A 12,897-nucleotide genomic window follows, 5' to 3' on the forward strand; every position below is an offset into this window, starting at 1 on the left:
ACTACAGTAGCCTACAGGGGATAGTTTCCCTACTATAGATTTGTATCAGCTTGCTCTGATCAATGATCAGACAGCTCAGACTTCAACACTTTTTGACCATTGGCTATTTGGCTCGCCTCGATCCTAGCCTTACTCTCCACCCTGTGGAACTCTCTCCCAATAAAGATTCGCCATGCTCCAACACTGGACTCTTTTAAGGATGCCTTGAAAAGACACTTATTCTCTCAGGCTTATGGCATATATTTGTTGATTGTTGTTGGTACATTTTGTAAAGCGTCATTGGGTTCATGAAAGGCACTATATCATTTCAAGCTGCTATTATTATTATTACTCATGATCTGTGAAGAGAAAAGCCTGGTCACAACTAGCCCCTTTCGGGACCCTCGGTTACCTTTTCTGAATTTTGGACGTCGGTACCCTAGGGTCCTTTCCCAGTTATTCAACTCTCCATAGGAATGATAGGACGCAGCTTTACCACTGTCTGTTCACGGCAACCCGCGGTGTTGCTTGAGTGTACTGTTGATGCGATGTTTCAAAGATGCATAGGCCTAAAGTTGCAGTAGGAGACCGCAGAAACTTGTGCAAAGCAGCGTTAATCGGCGTTGCCGTTAAGTATTTTTAAGTTTTAGCTTCTCTGAAATTCTCTCTTCCTTGACTTCCCATGTCCCGCCTCCCGCGACTGGCTAGCTGCACGTCCTAGTTACTGCCTCTGATTGGCCGGCCTTGTACATGCTGGATGTTTTTAAGGCTGATGTGTCGTGGGTCTATTTAATAACTCCTGTTATGATCTAAGATCGTTAATGTTTCCTCTAAAATGTCTGAGGCTGAGCACAGATACAGCAACGTGCAGCTAGCCAGACGTAGTCCGAGAGGCGGGACATGGGAAGTGAGGAAGAGAGAATTTCAGAGAAGCCAAAACAAAAAAGATAAAAAATACTTAACGGCAACGCCGATTAACGCTGCTTTGCATACGTTTCAGCGGTCTCCTACTGCAACTTTATGCATCTTGGCCGGAACATCCGTCAGATGTATTTCCCCCGGATACGATATTTTCCGACCAATCACAACGTCATTTCCTTGAGTGGATACTTCCGCCAAAATCCCGTTACTTCCGCCGATACACTCTACACTCTAGCGTAGGTCTTGCCCAGCGTGCTATTTGGCTATCCTTCAAGCCAATGGGGAGTGTTCCCCCAACACACACACACACAGCTGCAAGCTGATATAAAAATGACATTCATTTCTTGTTTTCATATTCAATTCAAAGGAGCTTTATTGGCAAGAGAAAACATACGTTTACATTGCCAAAAAGTGTCAAAATATAAATAACTGTTGAAAATGGGGAAAGTAAAGTATATACAGTTGGAGGGGGTACAACATTTTGTAAACAGCTTTGTCACATTCTGTTGTTATTTACGTTATACAGGGTATAAGCGTTTTTGGGACAAATTGCAGAATTTATTTCTCAAGACAATTTAGCAAATATTTGCCACATACTCAAGTCTTGGGATTCGTGCTCGCAACTGCCATTGCCAGCACAAGATCTCTCGGGAGATCAGAATTAATTGTATTTTATTTACCGTTTTTAGCAGCCATCGTTAGCCTGGAGCCAAAATGGAGGGCAATCACTTCTGGGTCGGCCGGATGAGGGCTCTTCTTTGTTTATGTTGTGCATTTCACTGGCACTAGCCTCACGTTACTGCCTATCGTAGCGGCATGGAATCGGTTAAAGCGCCACTTCACCCCTTTTGCAACCAGAGCTTATTTTAATGATGTTTAGGACACCAGAAACACTTTCCTGGGGTTTGTGTGTAATATGTTTTACAAAGACAACGTGTCTTTGCATCGTTTCATCTGCCTGTGTGAACGCACCATTTGGGTGTGTAATCAGTGGGAAGTATTTGTCTCTGTCTTTGTATAGTGGGCAGGTGGTTAGAAAGTGTAGCTCTGTTTCCGCCTTTTTTGTGTGCAGTGGGTGCATGGTCTGTCTTCCCTTGGGAGCGGAATCGGTCTGTGGTGGCCTTTCTCTATTCAATGGGTTGAATCTAGAGTTGCAACACCAGCCATTGACAGTCCATACATCCAAACAGAAAAGTCAGATCATCTGATTCTATTAAACGATGTAAAACTCACCAACATTGCATGGGATTTTTAGTAGAAAGTAGCTCATAACATGTCTACGGCAGACTTTTAAGAAACAAACACTTGGCAGATAGAACGTGGTGTGCCACATTTTGAATGTAGCAACTACAGACTAAAGACTAAATATTTTCATAAATAGTGAGAATCATGAAAATGTGAGAATCATGATCTCAATTCTTGTGGAAGAAAATCGAGATTCACGTTTGAACAAGAATCGTGCAGCAGCACTACTTGTATGTTCTAACAATTCTTAATATCCTCTCTGTAGTAGCAAGATGGATGCGTTGGTGACCAAGCTCCATGAGTACATGGCTCGTTCTTCTGTAGAGGACAGTAATGACACATCAGCTTCTCAAAATGTGGAAGGTATTAATACTGTATGATTAAAAAAATGTATTTTCCCACCACAAAATTAAGATATTCATTTAATATGCATTTGCTTAAACATGTAGTAGATAACTGATTATTTTATGTCCACAGATCTGCCGGCCAAGGATTCAACAGGCCCAAGTACCACTGAGGTTGTAATACTTTTAATGTTTTGGGGTTGGGGAAGGGGGGCTTTGACTCTTTACAGGGGCCAGTTTCGAATTGCAGCCACCTGTAAGAAAATAGTTGCAGGCACTGCAGCCCACATTTCCATAACGGTTCCAAAGTTACATACCGGTAACTTAAAAAAGGCATAGTTCATAAAAAACAGAACTTTGTCATGAAATCTTGACATTTAATTTAACCTGTTCTTTAAAATGTATCTTGGTGGGACTATTTTGAATATAAGAGGATTTTCTATGAAAGAAATCTTAGGTGCATTATTAAGGAATAACTTATATATTAACACATGCTTCATGTAATTTGCCTCTAAAATGTCCCTTTGCAAAATCTCTTGATTTTCAGGCTGGAATCTCTGTGGATCTCTTGAAGAATTCAGGATCAAGGAGGTGGGTTGACGTTTCATTGAAAATCGAGTAAAATGCCACTTTAATTTTCTCCACCAGGCCTAAGGCATGGGGAGAAAGTATGTTTTGCACTCCGTCCGTGTGTGCGTGCGTGCGTGCGTGCGTCCGTCCGTCCGTGTACAGCTAATGTCCGGCACCATTGGTGCGGCCGATGCCAAACTGCGCACACACACTCCCTGGATGCCAACGACGAACCTCGGCCCCAATTCTTCCACAACGGCCTGTTATAGCCCACCATGAGTCCGACTTTTGCAAAACACATTTAATTATATTACTTGTACACATTTTATCCATACATCACGCAACTCTGTATACACCATCTCTTTAGTCATGTGATCAACACGGACAACTCCGCGTCCCCATATTCCATCCCCATTGGCTGAGATTGCCTTCCAAAGTTTTCCACACCTGCCTGTTGCGCCACCATGAGGCCAATTTCTGCAGAATTGAAACACTTACTGTAAGTCGCTTAAGAGCGTCTGCTAAATGCCTAAATTGTCAATTGCTATTATCCCCAAGGGGCACTTTTTCTAGTTCTTTCTGCAAACATGTTCGTAGACAACTGTATACATATATGAAAGTGGCAACTGCCAATTTACCTTTTAGCATTGCTCCGGTTGCTATGCAACGCCTCCGTCCCCACCAGCTATGGGTTTTTTTTTCATCCAGCTCCATTGAGCCTCCATTATCGCATGATTTTCGAAGCCCTGTATCTCTAAAGCTTCGAGCGCTGTCCATGGTGAGCCGTCGCGCATCCCGATCGGATTTCATTTGTGACTTTGTCTCGCATCACTCAGGACATGTAACCGTTTCTGACGAGAGGTAAGGGGTATGAAACGGAGGCTCATAGACTGAGACTCAACAGCTGGCACATGTTTAGCCTGGCTAATAAGCCAGACCGAATCAGCCGTTGGCAAAAACAAAATTGCCTGCCGGCGGATTACGGTCTGGAGAGGCTCAATTGTACGCCCATTTCCTACACCAGAGAACTGGTGTGGCCAATCGGGACACGGTATGCAATATGGGCGGGCTTTGGTACAGTGACGCTCAATGCTTGAGACCTTTGACTGACAGTAGCTCTGACCAATTGCGTCAAAGAGAAAATGTTTGAACCCGCCCCCCGGGAAACAAGATCCATACACAGCATCTCCAGACTCAAATACCACACGACAGTGTGATTTGAGTCTGGCTTATTAGCCAGGATAGCACATGTTAGCTGTGCTTATGCTATCACCTAGATGCTCTGCTGCCATTTAAGGCCAACAAAAGAGTTAAGAACCATGCTTATAGGACGTTTATGTTCTTTTCTGTTTCCCTAATATTACAGGAAACCATCTGTTGTTATAAAACACTCTGGGCTAGATGAATCTGGTGAATCAAATGCAAGTGACAATGACATTGATTTGCCCTTCAATTCAAATGGTGACCTTGATCTAAGCAGATTACCAAAAGGTAGGTATTTAATATTCCTGCTGCATAAGACATTTACATTTATTGAAGTCTGCAACTGAAAGTAGCTTGAGATTTCACTGTCGGGTTTTCTTCACACAGGAACTGTTTTGGTAAAACCTGAAGCAGTGTGTCAAGTAAGAGACGACTTCAGAGGTCCGGAGTTTCGTAGTCGGCAATCTGGTCACCGCGATTTTCCAAGGAGACGTGGAGGTAAGCTATTGATAAATTAATGCTGCTGTTGAAGTAATTTACTAATTTGTAGCAAGTTGTCATAAAGAGTTTGTGTGGTTCTTCTAGTTTTCCAAACACAAGGACCATGGTAGGATTGAGAGCACTATAGCATTTAGAGCATATGATCTCATATTACAGCCTGTAATGACATTGACTTCTTGAAATCTAGTGTTGCCATTACAGTATAATGTGAGATGACAAGTCACATTTCACATAAATATGCCCCATTACATCAGGCTTAATTGGTTAATTGATTTGGATAAGTTGCAGTACCTAGTAGTAATTTTTAGGGTTAGGTGATTATTATTTTTTTGAATCATTTATATACTTAGTTGACCGGAGCCCTAGGGCCCCGGTTTGTGCCCTGCCACTGGTCTGTGTTGAAGTTTGCCTGGAAAATGTGTAGGAACCCTGTAAACATAGTATCCAGTAAGGCAAGCAAGGAAGGGCATATTCCTTCTTTCAGCATCTCTGTTTCAACTCCATTGAATTCAACATGCTTTACTGACATTACTATAGCTGGCCTGTGTCTTATCTGCTATCTGTATGTAAGAGTGGCTGTTTGTTGCTATACCGTAAATTCTCTTAGTAACCTGGGCTTTTATTCTTCTCAACTGTATTTGATACCGGGCTTTTATTGGAAGGAAGCATTTATACACTCTTTCAGTGTTTAGTGTTGACTCCATCGCCTTCTCCCTCCTCCACTTAGACTCCTGCTCTTATTAGTTTTATTGTCCGCAGCCATGAAAAGTGCTTAGCGGCTTTCTCTCCCGAATGCTCCACTCCTCTTAACTGAACACCAAAACTTGCCCCTCCTTTCGGATTAGGAGCCATGCTTGCTCTATAGAGCGTCGCAGTCCCGCCCTCTACCATGGACCAGGAAATGATTCTCCGTTCATTTTCCTCATAGACATTTCAGAAAGTATTTATTTAAAGACGTTTACGCCGCGGACAAAGCCAACTCGAGTCGTGACAAATCATGACAACAAACACAATTTTTGGGGCCGAAAAGATAATTAGAAAGAAGAAAAAACGGCAGGTTACAACACTTTATTTGTTGTTTTTCCTCTTTGTAATTATTTGTTTGGTCCAAAATATTGTTTGTGTTGTCATGAGTTGTCACGACTCGAGTTGGCTTTGTCCGCGGCGTAACCGTCTTTAAATAAATACTTTATGAAATGTCTATGGGAAAAATGCATTGGGATTCATTTCCTGGTCCATGGTAGGGGGCGGGACTGCGACGCTCTATTGTTGCGTGTAGTTTGTTGTTGTTTGTTGTTGTTGTGATGTGCGCGCCGGCATAAAGTCAGGCACTGACTGGCAGCGATGCCCACTTAAAACAAATAAAAATAAATAACTCGGCTAATAAAGGAGGTCTGTTCTTAAATGCTTTATTCCATGCCACCCCCGGTAATTAATAGAGGCACAGCTTTTGATTGGAGGATATTATTAGAGGATTACGGTATCTGCTATCTAATAATAATTCAAGATATTGTTTTAAGTGGTCATGCCATTATGCAGTTGCATACACTGGCTGATTCATTTATCTGCTGTAAGTTGTTGAATTTCTCTTCAAGCTGTACACTTTGAATTGTGTGAATAGAATAAGTGCGTAGTGCACTGCTTTTACTGTAGCTCAAACAACTGGGGCGCAAAAAAGGAATGCGCAATCTTCCTTTACAAGATGAGAAATGATAGGCTACTAAATTCAAATGTTATCAGGTCTTCCATTTGAAAAGACAGACTTAGGATAGATAGGATAGGTGGCCCGTGATCAATAATATCTGGCATGCCAGATTCACCCCTACCACTGTCGTATACTGTAGTATATTTTCAAGAGCAGGGATTATACAGAAAGGAAAGACTGCAGCAGGAAGCTAATGCAAAGTATTTCACTAGTGTGAAGGTGACTCCACCAAACCGACTACTACTACTATACACTGTCGGCCGCCGGCACATCGCTTTGTGCACGCCTTAATGAAATCCGATGACATACTGTAACTCACCACAGCAGAAGGTGGCAGTAGTCTGCAGCACTGGTCTGGTCTGCAACAGCCTGTCAGGTCTGCTTAAGTGACTTTGGGCTTGTTTTCATGTAAAGTTGCTTGTAAATATTCATAGTTGCGGTTTGAGCTCGTTTCTGAAGTACTTTGGTTAGTTGGGCTTGCTTTCAGGAAAGATTATTTTTTTAATGTAGTGGCGCTCAAGTGGTGAAACATGTTTTCATAGACACTGGTTACTTATTTCACTCACAGAAGAATCTGGCAACACTCAACTCGGTCTCGGACCAAAATATTATAAACGGAGCATTTTTGTGCTAGCTTTGCTTTGGATTTGAATGTTGATCGATTGGTTGGAAAGTTGAGATTGAGAATATGGTAACTATCTACCGTAGTTCAAATGTGTGACGGGCAAATGTCTCTGGCTTATTTAGGCTTGCTTTTGCAGCACCAGTAGTAGCCCTGGCTGAAACATGACGAGCGTTGAGTGATCCATGGCTACATCATTAGCAGTCGAGAGGTCCACTCTGTACGGAATCTTTCCCCCCGCCTGTCCCCCCTCTTCACCACCTCGTGGCTACCGACGTCGGAACCCGACTGAGCTTGCTTGGTCGGAGTTAGAAACGATCCTAGAAGTCCCGACCCGACGCCACAGCAATATCTATATCAGGTTGTCGGCATGTTGTTGGCAACAGACTATTTCCAACACCAATCGCCGCAGATGTCTGTGCGGTGGAAAGTTAGCTTTTTGACTGTGCAGACAATGTGCGGTTGGGGTGGGTGGAGGTTGCAGATGCAGAGCCAAAAGTTGCTGAGCCACTTCTTATGGCTCAGCTAATGGCATTTTAAATTCAAATCACTATTGATCAACATACCCACTTAGACATACACAACATCCCTATCTTATTGTTTACAAAACAATATTTTCGGAATCTGTTACAAAGCTCCATCCATTACAATCTTCCGCTTTCACTCATATCAATTACCTCTCTTGGCCGCTTCAGGACTTCCCTGTATTCACATCTCCAAACAACCTGTTCATGCTTCTAATAAGATGCTGCATCTCAAGAGGCCATCCTCTCAATACAATTCTGACAAACAAGTAACCATTTTTCTTGGCTAATGACAGCTTTGTGTTTTTGTAGGTGCACAACAGCAAATTATAAACTGTACAGCTTGTCGCAGTCAAGTTAACCACTTCCAGAAAGACGCTTTGAATCGGCATCCAGTTCTCAAAGTACTTGTATGCAAGGTAAGCCTCTTCATAAGCCTGTTATACTTGACATACTACCATTCTTTTTTTTTAGCGCTGCAATTATTTGGACTGCCATATACTGTGGGATCGTTCGGTGAATGATCCCATGGCTTGTAGCCTTGATGGTCACATTATTATTGCATTTTCGTGAATAATATAATTTGATGTTCTTACTGGAATTTGTCTTTTTTTAAATAATTGCTTTGTTTAGCTTGCGATCAAACTTTGAACTTGTAAACATAACAGTCATTGTAATTTAAAATGTATTCTGTCTATTGGTGAGTTTTAATAGTGTTTACCGTATGTTTTGTTCTTCGTCAGTCTTGTATCAGGTATTATTCAAGTGATGACATTAGTAAGGATAAAGACGGGATGGATGAACAGTGCAGGTATGGTTTGGATGGTTGTATTTACCATTTTCAATAACATACTGCCACATAAAATTAAGTTGTTAAGTCTTTCTATTTTCTTTTCATACAGATGGTGTGCAGAAGGAGGCAACTTGATCTGTTGCGACTACTGTAGTAATGCCTTTTGTAAGAAGTGCATTTTAAGAAATCTGGGGAGGAAGGAACTATCGGGCATTTTGGAGAGCAAATGGTACTGCTACGTCTGCAACCCAGAGCCCCTACTTGATCTGGTAGTGGCCTGTGACAGTGTTCTCGACAACATGTTCTCTGAAGATCTCTGGCAACAGCAGCGCAAAAAGAACCGTCCAGCGCAGGAGCAATCTGAACTTTATCATATGTTGACAAAGCTTCCCGAAAACATTGCCTTAGATAAGTGGGACCACAGTGGTATGGATGGCAATGTGGTGTTCAACTACAACATGCTTTCGATCCCAAAGGAGCTCACCAAAAAGGCCAAGTACTTGATGGACTCGACAAACACGATAAACAGATCATTTGTGAATTTCATTCAAAGTGATTCAAAGGCCAAGAAACCGGCTGGTGTTAGACTTCTCCATCTGAAGTCTTTCCTCTCTGTGCTGAAAGGCCTGCGTAAAACCTACAACGCACTGGAGGAAGGTCTTAAGGAGGAGTTCAGTGACTTGGGTATATTGGACTCTTGGGAAAGCTTGCTTAATGAGGACTTTGATATACAGAATGTAGGAGCCGAACTCGGCAATTCTGATGATGGATGCATGAAAGAGTTACGAAAGTTGGCTGCTGAACATGTGGAAGATCACGATTCTGACTCAAGGGATTTCACAGAAGATGTAAGGTTGTCCTTACATGAGAAAGCTGCACGGTCACAATCAAGTCGCACAAGGGGGAGATCCAGAAAAGATCTCCAGATTCCTGCTGACCTCGACTTGACTAAGAAACTAGTAGTGAAACTAGTGCCTATGGAACAAAACCTGCCTTCTAATAGCCCAACGACCGAGGCAGTCAGTCACATGGAGCAGGAAGAGGAGACCGAGGCAGCACCGCACAGGAGGGAGGAAAAAGAAGAGACCGAGGCAGCCACTCAAAAAAGGGAGACGGAACAGAAGACTGATTTAGCAATGCACACAGGGAAGGAAACGGAAGGGGAGACCGAGGCAGCCATGCACCGGAGGGAGCAGCAGGAAGAGGAGACTGACACAGCCATGCACCTGAGGCAGGAGAAGGAAGACGACCACATTGTGGATGGAGAGAAACGTGTTGGAAATATTAAAGCTGATGAAGAGAGAAAATGTGGAATCAGCACAGGAGCCAAGGAGACTTCACATGTTGAAGAAGAACATAGAAACAGACGATCTCCTCGAGTGAAGACTACACCTTTGCGTCGACCAAGTGAAGACCAAGGGTTTGGTCTTCACCAAGTGAAGACCAAACCCTCCCTTTCAGCTGTTGACAGTGATTCAGATCCTGAGGATAGCCCTACCACAAAGACAGCCAATGAGGCCGAAGATGAAGCGTTTAGCAGACTAAGAGAGGACTCTGATTCAGATGAAGTTCCTGCTGTTCTACTTCAGCGGTCAGCCATGGCACACAGCTCCGATGATCCCCAGACCGATGACGATGAGAAGGGATCAACACAAGTGACAAAGAAATGTCTCTTTGCGCTCACTCGGTCCCCAACAGAAAGGCTTCACCGCAAACGCAAAGTTGCGGATTGTTCCTCTGAATCTGATGGGGGTGACAGAAGAGCCAAGGTTCAGAGAGGTAGAGGCACAGATTCCTCTAGTGATGACAAAAATGTGCAGAATGAAATGAAAGACCGGAATAAAATCAGGTCTTGCTTGATGAAGAGACATGACTCAAAGGAGGGTAGACGACAAACCAGGAAGTCTAAAAATGTAACCAGATCACAGGAGAAGGAAATGGACACCTCTGCCTCATCAAGCGATGAGGAACAAGATGTGGACTTGTATTCTGAGAGTGATACAGATGTCCAGAAGATAAAGCCAATCCTAGAGGATGTGTCCTTGCAGGGAGCAGCAACATTCCATCATCAGTCATCCGGTGAACCTTTCTTTACCTATCTGCACGAATATAATTAACCACATGTCAGTCAAATTGTCTCTCTAACATTTTTTAATCTCATACTCTGTATTGGGATTATTACGTCTGAGTGCTTTAAAAAACACTGCATCTAAAGAGCACTCACCAAATTATTTCGGCCAAACAAAACATGTAAATTTAACCTTTCAGGCGTAGTCTGTCTTCATCAGAGCATGAATATACTAGTAGTACTAGTGTCATGGGATTTACTAGTATACCTTTAACCTTTTGTCTGGGAGGGGCAGTCACTCAACAAATACATTTATTAAGCTTTGAAACTTCTTTGAGTCTGTGAATGGTAAAGTTACATGGTACAGATCAGTGCAATCACAGACGGATCAACGCAAAGGTGAAATGGTTACTTTGTTTATAGCTCTGGTACATAGCATTAGAAGGATTTTTCCTTAACGCTATGTTACTTTCAAGCTGTTGTGTGCACCAGCTGGTAGAGCAGCCTCTCGTTGGTGGTAAAAATAATAATAATACTTTCGCTACTGACCAAAACAAAGACGGTTTAGAGGAGTTGAAAGCTTACTATCCTTAGTGGGAACACGTGGAGCCCCCCACGTCTTTTGTCTAGCCTTTAACTCAATGGTCGCCAAGGACTTATTTAACTTCTTTTTCATGATGTCCTGGAGCGCCAAGGACGTGTTTTTCGTGTTTTTTTTTTTTTAGACTTTTTTTTTTTTGAAAAAAATAAAAATATATAAAATAAAATAAAAGATATATGGTGGCGGTCTGGGACTTTTGGCGCCCCCTGGTGGCGGTGAATTTAATTTAGTTTCACTTCATTATTCTTTTGAATCGCCAGGAAATATTATTTTAATGGTAGCGATTCAGGGCTGGAGCCAGATTACCTTTGGTCTAGAAAAGAAAATATTTCACCCTAAGCCTAAAGTAATGGGATTTTTCTATTGACAAGATCTGTAGAGAGCGCAGTGGAGTAACTAAAACAGGTTTTTGAGTGGTGCAGCCACTCCAATGCACAGCCTATGTTTAGGGTCCCTATGTCTGTCTGTATGTTTTGGGCAGGCGTGGGCGAGAGGGCCACTATATTTCCACACTCACTCCATAGGGCCACATTGCAATTGTCATAGCAAAAATAGCTGATCTACAAGCTCAAAGCGCGCCACACTGCGACACGTTTTGAGCTTGTAGATCAGCTATTTTTGCTATGTTTAAATTGTTAGCCTCTCTATGGATATGCATGTCCTCTTCACAGTAGAACAATATGATGCAGTTTTAAATAAAATATTTTTAGTGTTTGAACTAAAACGCAGAAGCAACAAAAATGTACAAGTATTGAAGGAAGCAGATGCACAAGTACATCTAACCCTTCTTAAATTCGTATAGTGAATGTTAATGCAACTTTATGCACTTTTAATGCAAGTGTCTGCAAACAATCTGTAATGGCGTAATGGCGTAATGGCTGCTAAAAACTCAGCTTCCCATCATGCACCTGCATGTGCAGTGTGAAGCTCAACAGCACCACTTTGTCACCCGTTGGTACCCTAAACCATACATGGGCGCGGGGGGCCACATGCAGCCCCCACCTTCACATAATGTGGCCCTCAGGTTAATATACTGATATATTATTGATTTTAGCTGTTACAATTCCAAAGTCTAAATTACTAGCTTAATTAGTATTACGCTTTTTTATGTCCAATGTATTTATACAGTTAACATAACTATAATTAAATGCAAAATGTTACAATTTAAACATAGCAAAAATAGCTGATCTACAAGCTCAAAGCGCGCCACACTGCGACACGTTTTGAGCTTGTAGATCAGCTATTTTTGCTATGTTTAAATTGTAACATTTTGCATTTAATTATAGTTATGTTAACTGTATAAATACATTGGACATAAAAAAGCGTAATACTAATTAAGATAGTAATTTAGACTTTGGAATTGTAACAGCTAAAATCAATAATATATCAGTATATTAACCTGAGGGCCACATTATGTGAAGGTGGGGGCTGCATGTGGCCCCCCGCGCCCATGTATGGTTTAGGGTACCAACGGGTGACAAAGTGGTGCTGTTGAGCTTCACACTGCACATGCAGGTGCATGATGGGAAGCTGAGTTTTTAGCAGCCATTACGTCTCTCACACACGCATGCGCACACGCTCGTGCGTGCGTGCGTGCGTGCGTGCGTGCGTGCGTGCGTGCGTGCGTGCGTGCGTGCGTGCGTGCGTGCGTGCGTGCGTGCGTGCGTGCGTGCGTGCGTGCGCGCGCGCGCGCGCGCGCGCGCACGCACACAGAGGCCAGGGAGGAGGTCTTGTACAGTACAGTATAGTACATTAGTACAGCACTACTCAGTTCAGACAGGTGTAGTGTATTTTGGATGCGCGGTTTTTTTAACATCTTGT

The 12,897-nt window shown here is 42.7% G+C and overlaps 1 protein-coding gene across 1 annotated transcript in view; it reads left to right on the plus strand.

Annotated features, from left to right (window-relative positions):
* The window catches only part of atrxl (ATRX chromatin remodeler, like), a 33,863-nt gene that overhangs the window by 714 nt on the left and 20,252 nt on the right, over positions 1–12,897 (plus strand). The window contains exons 2-9 of the mRNA XM_079507677.1: positions 2,411–2,508; positions 2,623–2,663; positions 3,037–3,080; positions 4,426–4,550; positions 4,650–4,760; positions 7,927–8,033; positions 8,358–8,425; positions 8,517–10,486. Coding sequence (XP_079363803.1) covers positions 2,411–2,508; positions 2,623–2,663; positions 3,037–3,080; positions 4,426–4,550; positions 4,650–4,760; positions 7,927–8,033; positions 8,358–8,425; positions 8,517–10,486 — 2,564 coding nt within the window. The remainder of the gene's footprint in view (positions 1–2,410; positions 2,509–2,622; positions 2,664–3,036; positions 3,081–4,425; positions 4,551–4,649; positions 4,761–7,926; positions 8,034–8,357; positions 8,426–8,516; positions 10,487–12,897) is intronic.

Source organism: Electrona antarctica (assembly GCF_951216825.1).
Source record: "Electrona antarctica genome assembly, chromosome: 8".
Lineage (NCBI taxonomy): Eukaryota > Metazoa > Chordata > Actinopteri > Myctophiformes > Myctophidae > Electrona > Electrona antarctica.